General features: G+C 44.3%; 1 protein-coding gene and 1 long non-coding RNA gene across 3 annotated transcripts in view; one reads left to right on the plus strand and one right to left on the minus strand.

Annotated features, from left to right (window-relative positions):
• Gm41005 overlaps window positions 1-2,928 on the minus strand; it is a 22,843-nt gene extending 19,915 nt beyond the window's left edge. Inside the window, exon 1 of the long non-coding RNA XR_873685.2 lies at window positions 2,627-2,928. This is a non-coding gene — a long non-coding RNA (predicted gene, 41005). The remainder of the gene's footprint in view (window positions 1-2,626) is intronic.
• Window positions 1,745-12,011, plus strand: Glrx (glutaredoxin). Of its 2 annotated transcripts, none has more exons than NM_001360151.1 (3): window positions 1,745-2,035; window positions 9,030-9,158; window positions 11,108-12,011. In NM_001360151.1, exons 1-2 carry the CDS (start codon window positions 1,829-1,831, stop codon window positions 9,144-9,146), a joined length of 324 nt encoding a protein of 107 aa, NP_001347080.1. In that variant the 5' UTR covers window positions 1,745-1,828; the 3' UTR covers window positions 9,147-9,158; window positions 11,108-12,011. The 2 variants fall into 2 exon arrangements, with proteins under 2 accessions (NP_001347080.1, NP_444338.2); NM_053108.4 differs by having other exon boundaries at window positions 1,746-2,035; window positions 11,104-12,011.
• The last annotated feature ends 4,717 nt before the right edge of the window (window positions 12,012-16,728 follow it).

Raw genomic sequence — 16,728 nt, forward strand, 5'->3', positions numbered from 1 at the left:
GTCTCAACTAATCTGAACTGCAGGACAGACAATAGAGTTCTCCTGTATCCAGGTACTATCATTTATAAGATTTCAGGTAAATATAGTAGACTGCAAATCAGATGTTGTAAAATTATAGAAACAGTATACTCAGACAAGGATCTTCATCTGTCTGGAGTTTGGAGTTAGGCATAAAGTGAGACTCCAAGCCCCACGTGACTCTATACAGGTCTCTTGGGAGGTCCCCACATTTCTGCACATGATAAATTCACACTGGTTCTAGGATGCTTAAGTAACTGAGGCATTTCAACAGGCAGAGAGAGATAAGGAGGTCAGATTGCAACAAAGAGGAGGTAAGGAAAACAGGAGTGGCAAATATTGAGACAGGGCAGAATGCAAGAGACCGAAGATCATGGTGGTTCTCAAAATGATCTTTGAGATAGATGAGAGAGTCAGATTGTTAGGAAAAGGAGGAAGGGAAAGACCAGACAAATGAGAAGGAGAGAAAGACTCTAAAGGAACAGCCTGAGCTGGGTGCTTATTCCCCAGGGTCATGTGAACAGCAAGAACCCTCAAGAGGTCCTTGAAACAGCTGGCATCAGAAGGTTGCCAGAAAGTTAAGACTCTAGCCCTAAACTTGTTCAGAATTGTGGGAAGCTATGGGCTGAGAGGTCTACAACCCTGCCATGGGCCAGCCACCTCAGCCATGCAGCCAGGCCGCTTCTCCGTTGGCAGAACTCTCTCTCCGCTTCTTCTGTGGCCCTGACTATTACCATCTGACTGTTATTTTGCCATTTGATGTGGGTAACAGTGAGAGTGACAAAGAAAGCAGCCCCCAGAAGTCAGTTTACTTCTCTTTGGTCACAATGTGCACCAGAGCCGTCACCAGGACATGACTGTAGTCTGACCTCCTGTAAGATACTCTGGTTCTACTGTGGAGCTGGTTGCTTGCTTGGAAAGGTGCTTCAGTCTGACAGGAGTTTTCTCTTCGACTTGCTTATCTACCTCAGCACCACCTCCCAAAGCACCTCAGCTCACTGTCAAAACAAGTCAGACAGGAAAAGATCCACATTCTGTCTGGAATCTCAGGTCAGGGGTTATGGGAGAATTTGTTTCTTACTGAACTGCTATTCAAAGGTCACCAGCCCTAAGGCTTTTGGAGTAAGAGAGACCTATTAAAAAGCTTAGCTTCACAGGTAGGCCCCGTGGCAAAGTTCAGTCACAAATCTACCCCACTGAAAAGGGCTCATTGTTCACCATGAACTCAGAGCATGGCACCCCACTTTTTAAAGACAGAGAGAAAGTACAGACAAGCACATTTTTACATGTCAAGAACCAAGTCCACTAATCACACAAGTACCCACCTTACAGGGCAAAGAAAGCATGCCGGTGCAACCCACAAGGCCCAATCACTATGCAGTCCCCACATCCTATGAAGAGCCAAAGCTTTCCTGAATGGTTGTGTTTTTATTTTTCAAAACAACCGTGTTTCCAAAAGAAGAGAGAGAGAGAATTTGTTCTAAGAGGACCTGGGGCCTCCTACCCAGAAACTGGTCTGCGCTGTCTCTGCTACCCTAGAGGGTGACTTAGTTCTGTTCTTGGGGAGGACACAAGACAGCCTGTTATAGCTTACACAGCCAGTGTGCAATGGTAGGCCTAGGAAGTACTGACTCATACCAAAATGAACTGACTTTGGGGCTGGCCCTTTAAAACTGAAGCATCCTACTTGGTAACTCCTCCTCCAAGGAGGTTCCTTATTAAATGAGAGCTGCTGGCTAAGCGCCGCTGCATTACCGGACCATTACTTTCAACTGCACGTTCCTCCCTGGAGAAGCTGCAGCCTGTCAGCATGGCTCAGGAGTTTGTGAACTGCAAGATCCAGTCTGGGAAGGTGGTCGTGTTCATCAAGCCCACCTGCCCCTACTGCAGAAAGACCCAAGAAATCCTCAGTCAACTGCCTTTCAAACAAGGTCTTCTGGAGTTTGTGGACATCACAGCCACTAACAACACCAGTGCGATTCAAGATTATTTACAACAGCTCACCGGAGCGAGAACAGTGAGTGTGTTTAAATGCTAAGGAAGCGCTGGGGTGTTGCTGTTTCCTTTCCAGAGCTTTGTAGACAGCTAGCTGTGCCTTTTCTAGGATGCCGTTGCCTGGGCTCTGTCCTTCAAAGCAGCCAGAGGACTTTGCAGGGTGTGGGGGAGGGACTCAAGGGAAGACACTGCTCAAATGAGTGGGCAGCAGGACTGCCTGGGAGGACCAGAAGGCAGAACGCTGGTTGGTGTGTGGATAGTGGGCCTGACAGCTGGGCTGGCGGCAGTTAAGTGTTTATCTGAAGGCTTTGTTTTAAGCACTATTTTGAACTGGCAGTGTTCTTCTGGCAAGGCAGGAGGCAGCTTCGAGGCTGGATGTGATCTCTAGCTTTTATGTTATGGATGGGGGCCATAGGCACTCTCTTCCCCCTGTTAGCATGTAGTGGGGTCTGCGGCCCTTCCTTTTCTTTGCACTAGGCTTTCTTTCTTTATCACCTAGTTTGTCCATTCTTACCTAGCCCCACCCACTAGAAAAGTAAATCCTGGACTCCATTTTTGCCTGTGCTGCCTTAATTGTAGGATATTTTCAGGTCTGGTTATCATGATAACTTACTGTATGATCTGATGGATTCTTGCCTTGGAGATCCATCCTCAGTGACGCAGGCTGCAAGATTAGAGGGAGCGCTTCAAAGTCCTGTTCCACAAATCCATATGCAGCTCTCTAAGAACACCTTCCTCCTCAGAAAAGGCTTTCTTTGTGCCTGGGCTGCTGCTGGAATGCCCAGCTCAACAGACTCCAGTGCTGGAAAGTGAGCTTGTTGTACAGTTAACTGGAGTGTTGGGGACAAAGCCGAGGCAGCCCCAACAAGCCAAGAACCTTGGCCACCTGCCTCCAATACCAACTAAAGTGACGCGTGACAGTGAAAAGCAGAGGAAAGAAACTTCCTCAGTGAGGCTTCATTGGGAAGCTGAAAAAATACAGATGTCCATGGATGCCCAAGTCCATAAAATGTATGGTGTGTGTGTCTGTGTACCCTTGTTTACACAACAGCCCAGTGGTTAATGTTGGATGACTTATTTAATCACTCTCAGCCTTACTTTGGTGAGACACCGTCCTTCACTGAATCTGGAGTTCACAGGCTGGGATGGACTGGACTAGCTAGCAGCCAGAACGCCCCTGGGATCTTCCTATCTAGATCTCCCCAGCTTGTGATTTGCACCCAACTTTTTTCTGTGGATTCTGGGGGATCAAACTAAGGTCCTCACTCTCATGCATAAGCACTTACTGATGAGTTACTAGCCGAGCCATCTCCCTTCTTAACTAGAATCTCCTGTCATCTTCTTAAATGGAAAGCCCGGGGTTTGCAGGCCAGGTCCAGGTGAAAACCCCAGCCCCACCCCTCCCCCACTACCCCTGACTCACCTTAGTCTCAGGTCCAGTTGCTCTCCAGGGGTCAGAACTGTGTGAAATTCTCTTCCTGTGAGGTGGGTTTCTCCACTGACTAGCACCAGGATTTCAGCCTTTCCCAGCTCTGGTTTGGGGTGAAGGTGGGGGTGGGGGTGTGTTTGAGGTTCTTTGTTTTTACACAGTCTGATAGCTAAAGGGAGAGGCATGGGTGGTCTTTTTAGAGTATCCCCTTTCCTGGGAGAGCAGTCCCGCAAGCTCACTTCTTTTCAGGAGCACATTGCAGGGCAGTGTTGGAAGAAACACATTTTTTACTTGAGCTTTAGTGCGACTTGAATGGTTTTCTCTGGGATCTTGGTGTAAAGCATTGGGAATTATTTCATTCAAAAATCTGCATGGTAGTGCCAACCATAAGTGTGTATTTTACAGCTATAGGACGAGGTCTTGGAGCAGGGACACAGCAGAGTGGACAGGGAAGAGAGGCGTATAGACCCTCCAGGTCCTGCTCCAGCTCCCACCAGACATCCTCCTCTCCTGTAGAGTGGGATTGCCTGGGAGAACTTCAGACAATCCCATGCTCAGGTCAAATTCCACATTAGTTGCCTCATAACAGCAGAGTGGTGTAAGACCTGTAGATGGTCCCAGTTACAACAGAATTAAAGAAAATGCTATTCTTAGCTGAGCAGCACGGGGTCTGGAGAAAAGAAAAACAAAACAAAGGCAACAAACCAACAAACAAAAACCAAAATTTCTTCATTTAACAAATGTTTGCATTGATTTGTAAAGCAACACTATTTTTGCAGTGGCCTTTCAACTTTAAAAGTATAAAAGGTGTGTGTGTATGTGTCTGTGTGTGTACATGTACTGGAGGCTGACCTCAGGATGTTTCTCAGTCACTCTCCACCTTAGCTGTTTTGAGGAGGGGTCTCTCAGTGAACCTGTACTCTTGCCATTTTGGTTAGACGGTAGCCAGTGAGCTCCTGTGCCATGCATGACTGTTTACATGGTCGTTGAAGATCTGTACTCCTGCTGTATCCTGAGCCATATCCCTGATCCTGTATACATACTCCCTATCCCCAGCAGGTTCTTGAGTCCAAATCTAAATGCATCTCTTTTGAGGGAAGCACAAATGTTTCCAACTCACTGCTTCTGGTGCTGAATAAGGTTGTGTTTGCATTTTAAGAATGAGAATTTGAGAGTAGTTGGCTGTTTCAGTTGTTCTGTGTGACCCATGACCTCTGGTATACAGCAGGAACTCAGCAGGACCTGATTACAGAAACAGTCCTTAGTCTATCAGTCTACCTCCTGTGGCTCCCTCCAATGTTTTCATCTGTTATTTCTCCAAAGCTCCACTGTTCCTGCCGGGCTTCTGATAGAACTTTGGATGCTTCTTATAGAGCAAATGTTTTCGTAGCAAAGTGTCTCCATTTTGTCTACAAAGGCTTACCTTTTCCTTCACATTCATAGGATGACTTTTCTGGATACAACAGGTACTTTTCAGCATCTGTAATACTCCAGACACATTTCTGCATAGTGGAAATAGAGTCACGAAAATTTCCTATATTTTGAAAAATATGCACTTTGGGGGGAAGACAAATAATTTGATAGTATATCTGGGAGGCAGCAGTGATCTGTTTACAAATAAAATTAACTATGGGAGGGGAGGCAGGGTGGAGGCAGCAAGTGACTGTAGTGGAACCAATGGGTCCTCGCCAAGATGAAGAAAAAGGAGACAAAAAATAAGGGCTAGCATGTGGTGGACTGTGACTGGTGTGTCATGGACCAAACAGGAGGCTGGCATGACAGGCCCACAGTGGGTTAGAGTAAGAAGAGTTAGACCTGAGGCATACTGGCTACTACCTTAGGAAGGCCTCTAATCTCTCTAATAAACCACTTTGTGTTTAGAGGGAGCAAGGCTGCTGCTGGACTTTTAGCTTTGGAATGACCTGATTTGACCCTTGGAAGGGCCATTCTGGTCACTGTAGTCATTGGTGCGAAAGCTGCTCTCGCCTCAAGTAAGATGAGTTAGTCTAGAGTCAAGTGAGAGAGCGTAGCCTGAGCACACGGGGTTACTTCAATGTCCATATTCCAACATCAAAGCAGTTTGATTAATTTTTATAGTACCAAATAAAGAGATCCCGATAAAACCATTTTTAAAAACCTTGGAAGGAACATCAAAGAAATACGCTATAGCTGAGTTCATGGACCTCAGGTGTTCTGTGATAGCTTTGTTACCCCTTTGACTGGTAGCAGTTAGGCTTTGTTAAGTTAGTACATTCCAAAGGTATTTATCCATTCCTTGGGTCTGACACTGGGGTGGGCAAAGTAGGTTAAAGGTCATCCAAGATAAATTGTGGAGTTGTCCCTCAAACTGCCACAGTCCACGGGCTTCATGGTCACTGCAGCTCTAATCCGGTCCTCTGCCTCTGTACATACAGCTGCTTTCCAAGAATTTTTTTTCGCAAGAACAAGATTGCAGGAGGGACTAAACTGAGAGACATTCTGGGGCCACACAGAATCCAAGTGCAGTCAGTGGTTTGTGGTAGAAGACGAGGAAACTGTTGAAGTGGCTTTGAGTAGCTGCATCTGAGGAGCCCACTGGCTCAAACCCTACCCAACAGTGGTCAGAAGTGGCGATGTAGGTGCTGGGAAGATGACTCAGCGGATACGGCGTTTACCTCACAGGCATAAACAGAAAGAGGAGGAAATTGTGCACAGGTGGAGCAGGAGACCCTGCTTCAATTTAAAAAAAAAAAAAAAAGGTAATCAAGAAAGACACTCAAAGTCTCAAAGTCAACCTTTGGCCTCCACACAAAGAGGAAGAAAACCCTAGAGAGCAGAGAATGCTGGGAAAACCTGCTCCAGGAGCTCAGAGCAGCGTTACCAAGCTTGGTTTAGAGTGAAGATTCTTCCTCTCCTCAGCAGTAGCTGACTTGGCCTCCTCCCAGAAAAGAGGTGGGCCAGAGATTTGAGTGACAGGTGTTTCCTCCTCTTCCTCAGCCTGATTGAAGGCAGCTTTGCTGATTCCCAAACTGTATCGGGGATGAGACACCAAAGTTCTTTCAGGCTTTCAGGCAACCTAGCTTCTTGCCAGACTTGTACAAAAATCTCCATTCTGGGGAACAGTCAGATACTGTTTCAGGGCTTGTCTCGGGGTTGGGTACGGAGGGTCCCAGCCCTCTGTTACCCTGGGAGAAATCAAGATTCTGTGTAGACCAGTGGTTGAAGGTGACCAGTACCTGGGAAATGTTTAGAAACTCAAGTTCTCAGACTTTAGTTCATTTCTTCTGAATCTAAGAGAAGTCTGTGTCTTATTTAACCCGACCTTCTAGAATTCTGACTCACAGTCAATGGGAGAACCAGCTCTCAGGAGATGACCCTTGGTTTTCAGGGCATTATTGCCACTGGCATTAGCTAAGACCTTCAGTGGATCAATTTTACCTCATAATTTTACCTTCAGTGGATCAATTTTACCTCATAGCTTGCTTTTGATATCAGCACAGGATAGGCAGGGCACCCTTTCTGGTTTTTTTTTTTTTGAAGAGTGATCCAGAAAGACACTCAATATCAACCTTTGACTTCCACAGACACAAATGGAGAGGTGGAAAGACTGCTGGAGTCTTTTTGAAAATAGTCATTCAAGAATAAATACATGGTTTCCTTATTTAAAGCGTAGGAGGATTTTATTAATTTTATTTAGCAAGTCCTTACCTTCAACAGGACCATTAGGGCCCTGCTGTTACTGGGATAACTGCCCCCAAAATGCAGAATAAAGGAACAGAAACTTCTGAGGAAACAGAAACCAAAAAGCTCTTCAAACATGGGGCCTCCTTCCCTCAGAAACAATACCCAATGTTCCATGGAAATTTGGGACTTCTTGCCTCATGTTTCTGCATTTTTCTCCTTGTAGCTAATGGAAGCAATATTGTGTTACTTTCCTTTACAAAATCTCTGACAGTCACATACAGCCACATAGAGCACTCCCCCTGGCAGCCACCCTCTGCAGGGACTGATGAGACTTATCAGGCTGACTTACCTGAAAAGGGGTGTGGGATTTTTTTTTTTTTTTAATTCTCAGGCAAAGGAAGCAGCTTAACTAATTTGGATTGTGGCACAGGATGTTGGTTTAGTTATCAGCTTTCTATATTTTAAAGCCCAATTCTCCCTAGACTCCCTTCTCTCTCTAGATAAAATGCTACTAGAATTTATCCACAGTATTTTAACCTCTTTTCTCATCCTTCCTATATTTTAAATAACTCACTTAGATGATCTATACATTCTGAGGAAAATAGGGTGCTCTGAAAACGATTCTCACCCCGTCTGCCCTTCCCCTCCCTGTGTCAGAGGACCTGTCACTTCCTGATCATGCACGGGCCTTAGCAAAGCCCTTTCTTTCTTCTCTTTCTTCTCTTTCTTCATGGCCTCTCGGCCTCTATGGGACAGCCCTGGTTTGGAAATTACTTGGCCACAGTAAGGGCACTTCCTCCTTCCTAGGGAGTCTGAAGTCCTCTTCAACTGTGACAAGACAGACACTTGTCTGAACAGAGCTCTGTGGAGTGGCAGTGACTGAGAGGAATCCATTCTACAAGTACAGTGACAGTATGACCAGGAAGCCATAACAGACCAATACGCTTGGACCCAGAGATTCAACATTTAGGTATTTTACCAAGGCTAAGGAACTAAAGCAGACTCAAAAGATCATAGCACTGTCTTCTAATTGAGGAAAGCTAACCTGTATTTTAATATCAGATGATGCAATGTTTTATAAGCCTGGACCTCCCTTCTAGCTGCACTAAAAGAGAAGCATGCTCCTGATGGCCCAGGTTTGGTATAAGGTCTCTTCTCAGGTCTGGCTCCAACAGCAGGGAATCTGAAGCGCAGCCTAGTGGTCTCAGTGCACCAGTAAGAATTTGCTCCTGCAGGGCGGTGGTGGCGCACGCCTTTAATCCCAGCACTTGAGAGGCAGAGGCAGGTGGATTTCTGAGTTGGAGGCCAGCCTGGTCTACAAAGTGAGTGCCAGGACAGCCATGGCTACACAGAGAAACCCTGTCTCAGAAAAGAAAAAGAAAAAAGAAAAACAAAACAAAACAAAACAAAACAAGAACAACAAAAAAGAATTTGTTCCTGATGTGTGTTTGTAAAGTGAAAAAAAATTGTAAGCTCACTCAATCTGATAAACATGTTTCTTTACCTTTTTCCCACCTGGGGCTGAGGATTTAATACATGTTCAGTAGCTGTGTCCCTGAGCTATAACTAGGCTTCAACAACATTTTTTAAAAAGACTTATTTATTTTATGTACATAAGTACACTATAGATACCTTCAGACGAACCAGAAGAGAGAATTGGATCCCACTGCAGATGGTTGTGAGCCACCCTGTGGTTGATGGGAATGGAACTCAGAACCTCTGGAAGAACAGTCAGTGCTCTTAACAACTGAGCTATCTCTCTAGCCACTCACCAACATTTTTAAATGACTATTTCTACGCTTAGACCATTGTTCTTAAAAAAAAAAAAAGTCTTCAGGAGAGAACTGTAAAGCAATTTGTAAAGCTTAGCATGGGGGACTAGTCACAAGGCTCCTTAACCATCCTGACTTGTCTGTTTCTGCAGGTTCCTCGGGTCTTCATAGGTAAAGACTGCATAGGCGGATGCAGTGATCTAATCTCCATGCAACAGACTGGGGAGCTGATGACTCGGCTGAAGCAGATTGGAGCTCTGCAGTTATAAAAGGGGTGGCAGGTGAGGCTGGGTCATGGCACTGAGGGGCAGTGGCTGTCTGCTGCCATTTTCCATTATGCTGTAGGAGGACATTGGGGGTTGGGGTGATTTGAGGAACGGAGATGACACTTACTGATGGGTTTTACGTTTTACAGAGGGATCAACCGTACCAATGAGAGAACTCCTTTCAGTGTGCCTTGATGTATTGCACTACATACACATAGTTCTAGACATAAATACACAAAAAGATAACGTGGCACAGTCCATAGAAATAGACATACCACAAAGGAGTAAATAAATCCAGGAGCAAGTTCTCTAAGGTGATGGGATGTGCCAGAGAGGGGAGGGAGGTGTTGGACGTTGCCTAAGGATGACAGAAGAGGATCTCTCACAACAGGGGCTGGCTGACACAAACCCAGCTAGCTAAGGATGGAAATTTGGGAAGTATTGAATGCACTTCCAAGGGAATAAACAGAAAGCAAGACTATAAGGAGCCAGTGATGTGGAGAGAATCAGGGGTCTCCTCCGGGTTCTTAGCCTTATGGATAAAAGAACTTAAGAATGGACTCAAAAGGATGATTCTATTAGAATTCAAAATAAAAGACTCAGGGCGGGCCTGTTGTAAATCTTGACAGTTGCCCAGAAGAGGAATACAGACATAGAAGAAAGGAAAAGACATTTACTTTGAGCTAAGCCAACATGAAAGTCAGGAAGGGAAAAGTTAGAGGAATTAGGCTAAGTGTGAGGGAAAGCTTGCTTAGACCGGACAGAAGAAAAGAAAAAGCTGAGCTTTTCTCAGTAATTCAGAAAACCAGGCAGGCCTATAGAGTTGCATGTCTGTAAGAGATCAGGAGTAGGGTAGGAAAAGAACATCTCATTAAAGGAAGATTATTCCTATCTCCTTAGCATGGCTTTGAGGTATGTCTGTCTTCCTGAAGGGTAGTCCTTTGGCCAGGTGATTGGTGGGCCCAATTGGATCAACTCTTAAATCAGGATACAATGGCATGTTTCCACTGAGAGAGAGACTCCACTTTTCTTTTAGAAGACAAAAGCTTTCCCTTAACGGACCTTCAGCTTTACCCTAACACCAGGATTCCTTAAGGTCTGATGAGCAACTTCTCTGTCCTCATCCCATAAAGCTAGCAAGCTTCCAAGCCCTCAGTACACAGAAAGACTCAGGTGTGTTCTTTTCTCGAAAAAGAAAGTAATGATGGTTTAACATAAAAGTTCTTTGAGAGGCTGCATGGCTCATAGATTAACAATGTATCCTTCTGGCAACTCGTATATGCTGTTTTGTTACTCAGTATAGACACAGGCTAGTGAGGCCTAAATGTATACAGTGCAGTCTCCAGACCTCAAATCGTCAATGTCCACCTTTGGATCCTTGTTTTCAACATCACAGCTGGTGAGCACTGTGTCTGTTGTTAACTTGTGGGCTCTTGCTGAGTTCTAAATCACTAAATATAGTTAGGGGTACCCAGTGGCTTCTATTCTAGATCATGCTTAGCAGTTCATGCTAAGATGAAGAATGAAACAGAAAGAAAATGCCATTTCCCCAGCTCCCCCAGCTGTGAGCTAGCATCTTCCTGGCCAAAGCCTGCTAGCATCATTTCTTTCCCTTCACTGTTCCACTTTGACCTTGTTTTCCTAGCAGCTCCACGGTCACCTGTGACAAATGCATCTAAATGACTAGGGAGAGAGAGAGAGAGAGAGAGAGAGAGAGAGAGAGAGAGAGAGAGAGAGAGAGAGAGAGAGAGAGAGAGAGAGAGAGGGAGAGAGGGAGAGAGAGAGAGGGAGAGAGAGAGAGGGAGAGGGAGAGAGAGAGAGAGCAGCTCCATGGTCACCTGTGACAAATGCATCTAAATGACTAAAAAGAGAGAGAGTGTGTGTGTGAGTGAGTTCTGGTGGTGGAAAAGGAGGCTGGGCTAATTTTTGCTGTAAAATCTAGTTCTTTCTCTCTTGCCAGGCAGAGTCCATGCTGACACAGCTGTCTAACCATGCTGATGGCCAGTGCCCCTGAGAGTTGATGTGCATCGCAGAGGATGTCAGTATTTCCTGGTGACTGGGATTTTTCAACAAGGCGGCCTTTATTCTTCTTTTCCTCAGTGCTAAAAACTGTTGCAATTTGCCCCTAACCATGGGGCCGAGAAGCTTAACAGACCACACTGGTTTGATTATCCATTCTTCATGTGCCAACATGTCTCTACCTCTAAGCCCAGGTTTTCCAAATCCAGTTGCTCTAAATCTCCAGTGGATCTGTTGCTGGTTTTCTGCTACTGTTCGTCAGCTGAAGTCATTTTGCAGAAGTCCACTTTCTAAAGAATTATTGAATCAATGGATATCGAAAATTTGTTTCCTGAGTCATGCATCGGCTCCTCTCTCCCTCGTGCACGCACCCTTCCCACTCCTGCATTCACTGCCCTTACTTAGCCAGTGTTCTCAGCCTCAACCTCCTACAACCCGCAGACGTCCACACTGGTGTGAGGATGCTGTTTGAAAAATCAGATGAACTTTAGCATAGTTGGTCCTCACGGAGGCCACGTTAACTTAGGCGGCAGAGCAGATGGTGCATGCAGCTCCCTCTGTAAAGGTGATTAATTGTCCAGAAAATCCCAAGCAGCTGTGTGTTGATCCGAGTTAGAGGGCCAGAAAAATCAAATGTGAAATACAAAATTGCAAAATTCTCCTTCCAAGAATTTTTGTGAAAGACGTTGTTTCTGAAACATTGTCCTAAACAGTTTCTTCCATCCAAACTTTGACATTTTGCTTTGATGTCTTGCTATGCTGTTTAATTCTCATGGATCTGTAGATCACTTCTCTGGTCTCCAGTGAGGAGGATTCATTACTATTAAAGATGTATCTATAGATAACTAATGACTTTTGTCCGGTTCTGTGCTGTGCTCTCAAGGCAATAAGGGACAGTAGTCTTGGTGCTTTTGGGCAGTCAACGCAGGGTAAAGGCACTTGCCCCTCAGCTTTCCGATCTGAGTTCAATCCCTGGGGCCCATGTAGTGTATGTAAGGTGAGAACCAATACATGCATATGTACACACATATAAATAACTGTTATTTTTTTTAATTTGTTTTGAAATTATGTGTAGTTATGTGTTTCTGTGTGTGGTTATATGCATGTTAGTACAGCTCTCTTGTAAGCCAGAGGAGTCAAGACTTCCCAGAGCTGGAAATAGAGGCAGTTATTAGCTGTCGGACAAGGGTGCTGGGAACTGAAACTGGGTCCTCTGTAGGCACTCTTAACATGGAGCATTTCTCTAGCCCGTGGCCAACATGTCTCTACCTCTAAGCCCAGGTTTTCCAAATCCAGTTGCTCTAAATCTCCAGTGGATCTGTTGCTGGTTTTCTGCTACTGTTCGTCAGCTGAAGTCATTTTGCAGAAGTCCACTTTCTAAAGAATTATTGAATCAATGGATATCGAAAATTTGTTTCCTGAGTCATGCATCGGCTCCTCTCTCCCTCGTGCACGCACCCTTCCCACTCCTGCATTCACTGCCCTTACTTAGCCAGTGTTCTCAGCCTCAACCTCCTACAACCCGCAGACGTCCACACTGGTGTGAGGATGCTGTTTGAAAAATCAGATGAACTTTAGCATAGTTGGTCCTCACGGAGGCCACGTTAACTTAGGCGGCAGAGCAGATGGTGCATGCAGCTCCCTCTGTAAAGGTGATTAATTGTCCAGAAAATCCCAAGCAGCTGTGTGTTGATCCGAGTTAGAGGGCCAGAAAAATCAAATGTGAAATACAAAATTGCAAAATTCTCCTTCCAAGAATTTTGTAGTTATGTGTTTCTGTGTGTGGTTATATGCATGTTAGTACAGCTCTCTTGTAAGCCAGAGGAGTCAAGACTTCCCAGAGCTGGAAATAGAGGCAGTTATTAGCTGTCGGACAAGGGTGCTGGGAACTGAAACTGGGTCCTCTGTAGGCACTCTTAACATGGAGCATTTCTCTAGCCCGTGGCCTTTTCATTTGTTTTTTATTGAAAATGACTTCAATATATGCCACCTTTAGCTGACAAGATGTTTAGGATCTGGTGGTTACTTCCATTCATACCTAGACCTGGTGGCCTCCTACATTTGGCTCTTTCCCCTGCTAGTTGTCAGGATCCATACTGGGCACCAGCAATTCCTGGGGAGGCAGAAACAAAAGGCTACAGGGAAACCTGTAGCCAAAGTGGGAGCTCTCTGTGGCATCTAAAGGGACAGTGTGTGGTGGCAGCAGTGTGTAATGCCTGCTCCAGGCTCTTTCACTGCCTCTTCACGAGAGATTTCATCTTGATCAGCCTCATCAGAATGATGGTCTCAGTGGAACTGGAGAAAGCCTCAGAAGGGGAAAGTGGAGAGTCTCCAGCTGACCCCAGATAAAGGTGATGAGATCTCCCAGTCAAGGCAGACTTCACAAAACCAAGGGGGACTTGGTTCTCCTCCTCACTTGAGGACATAAAGTGGCCAACAGGCTATACTGTACTTTGGAAGACACACCCATGTGCCATCTCCTGTGTGAAGACATAGCCCCGTACTTGACAGACTGTCACCCTAGCCAAAGCAATCCTCCTCTTCCTCTCTTACCTATAGAAACAGAGAGGAAAAGACACACAGGGCTTCCTTAAGCCATCTTCGTCTTTGAGAAGCAGGAATCTGAGAGCTGGTAAATAGCCCCATTTTTTAGCATCACCTTAGTATGGGGACCCTTCCTATGATTTTCTTGGTCAGAGGAAACTATGTCCCTGTGAGATGCAGAACCGTAGGCAAGGGGGCAGTCCTCAGAGATATTAAAGGGGTTGCAAGATACCAACTTTTCATTCCACAGTTTATGCATCAAGAGGATCTACATAGTCTTTTACCTCATTTTTTAAAGATACTTTATTAAAAGTGAGTAATTGCTTTACTTGACCACACTTCTTCCTGTTTGGTACAGCAGTAACAGCAGAGAATGAAACAAATCCACTTGAAGGTTCATGACCTCCTGCACACAATTATCAGTTCAAAATCTTTAGTTCGGAAAGGTCTCCCAGTGTGCCTGGAGGCTTCTGACATCACTCTTAGCTCAGGTGGACCCAGCAGCACAGCCAGTACCTGCAGAGATGGGCACGCCCTCCGTCTTTTTTGTTTGTTTGTTTTGAAGAGTTGATTTATTTAGTTACTTTTCTCATTGTTACGTTAAATAACTGGATGATGCAACTTAAAGAAGTGTTTGTTTCAGCGCATAGTTTGAGGCTACAGTCAGTCTGTCATGGTAGGAAAGCATGGCAGCGATGTGAGGTGATTGGTCACATAGCATACATGTATAGTGAGGAGACATGAATTCTGGTCCTTAGCTAGGTCCATCTTTCCCCATTTTTATTTTGCCTAGGACCCCAATCATAAGATGGTGACATCCACATTGAGAATGGCTCTTCCCACTTACCTTAAACCTCTCCTGAAACATCCTCACAGAAATACCCAGAGATTAGTCACTTAGTGATTCAGTCAACTTGTCAATAAAGATGGAGTATTGCAGGAAACAGCCCAGGTCCTAACTGTAGTACTCCAGTCTCTGCCTAACTCCCCTGTCTTTTTTTTTTTTTTTTTAAGTGGAGGTATTATTTCTTTTTAATTTGTATACTAAATTTTAATTTTTTAAAAAATAAAAACACTTGTATGAATTTGAGGAAACCAGTATCAGGGGAGTTGGAGCTGGTGAGTGCCTGGAGACTCTTGTGACTTTCGAGGCTGTAGCTTTCTCATTGTCCCTTGAAATGGGACATCCAAAGCTGTAGATTTCCCACAAGTCTCTTGCAAATCTAGTCATCTTTTTCTTTTTACCTTTTCATTGGCATTAAAGAAAGAGAAGGAATTGGAAGTTTGCTGCTCATCTTGTGACCACGCTCACAGCGTTCTGACTGGGACTGCCTTGGTTCCTGGGTGGGCTCTGTCTTTTCATCTTGTGTCAAGGTGGGCCTGAGTATGTTCAGCTGGAGACAGAGACTACCTGGGGCTTCCTTGTTGGTCTGGAACTCACTTGCTGGTCTAGAGCATGGGTTGACAGACTATGGTTGGCTTGGAGCCAGATGTCATAGCCTAGACTGATAAGGTGCATGAGAAGGGGGGGGAGACACCAGGTATCTCTCTGGAGGAGTTTGGTCTTGGCTTTCCTGGAGACTTCTACAGTGCAGGTATGTCTAAAACAATTGATCTCGACCCCCCTTGGGGTCACATATCAAATAACCTTGCATATCAAATATTTTGCATTGTGATTCCTAATAGTAGACAATAACAGTTACGAAGTGTAGCATGTAGTTTTTAAAAAATGAACCCAAGCTAATTCTAGCTATATGCCAACATCTGTGGTCTCTGTTCCTAGCCTGGTGCATAGCCCAAGACGAAGACTGCTTGTTTCTCCTAGCCAATGCCTCTCCCACAAACACCAGCTCTGCCTCTCCAGAGCTCTGAGAGCTAAATAAACAAACAAACAAACACACATGAATTGTTACAAATTGTTGTCCAAATAAGTGCAAAATTAAATAAAAATTTTAAATATTGAGGATTAATATATGCACTTTGAAAATGTTTATGTTCTTTCTTCTCATCAATAAAATCTAACCTAGAGATTGTAGGCAATTTCCAACAGATAAATTAACTATGAAAATACAATAGCAAGTTAGTCGGTGTATGTACCATCAAAATTACTTTGAATGTACACCAAAGTATTATTATTTGGTTCTATGTTAAAGAATGTGTTTATGGAAAATATATAGCACTTAAAAAATTAAACCAATATCAATGGATTGGATAAGTCATTGTGCTTTTTTTATTTTCTTGAGCAATATGCGTGAACATCATCTCTGCTTGCTTCAACCTTGCCATGGACATTCCTGTCTTCTTGACCTCTTTTGTCACATCACTAGGTTATAGTCTTTGCCATCCTGGCCCTGTAGAGAGACATTGACTTTCTCCATGATCTGTCCATTGCTGAGAGTGGGGTGTTGAAGTCTTCCACTAGTGTTGTGTGAGGTGCAATGTGGGTTTTGAGCTTTAGTAAACTTTCTTTTATGAATGTGGGTGCCCTTGCATTTGGAGATAGACATTCAGAATTGAGAGTTCTTCTTGGAAGATTTTATTTTTGATGAGTATGAAGTATCTTTCCTTATCCTTTTTGATGACTTTTGGTTGAAAGTTGACTTTATTCAATATTAGAATGACTATTCCAGCTTGTTTCTTGGGATCATTTGCTTAGAAAATTGTTTTCTAGCCCTTTACTCTGAGGTACTGTCTGTCTTTGATACTGAGGTAAATTTTCTGTATACAGCAAAATGTTGGGTCCTGCTTACATATCCAGTCCATTAGTCTATGTCTTTTTATTGGGAAATTGAGTCCATTGACATTAAGAGATATTAAGGAATAGTGTTGCTTCTGGTTATTTTTGATGTTATTTTTATGTTTGTGTGGCTATCTTCTTTTGGGCTTGTTGAAAGACTACTTTCTTGCTTTTTCTAGGGTGTAGTTTCCCTCCTTGTGTTGGTGTTTTCCATTTATTATCCTTTGTAGGACTGGATTTGAGGAATGATATTGTGTAAATTTGGTTTTGTCATGGAATATTTTG

This window comes from Mus musculus, chromosome 13, assembly GCF_000001635.26.
Source record: "Mus musculus strain C57BL/6J chromosome 13, GRCm38.p6 C57BL/6J".
Lineage (NCBI taxonomy): Eukaryota > Metazoa > Chordata > Mammalia > Rodentia > Muridae > Mus > Mus musculus.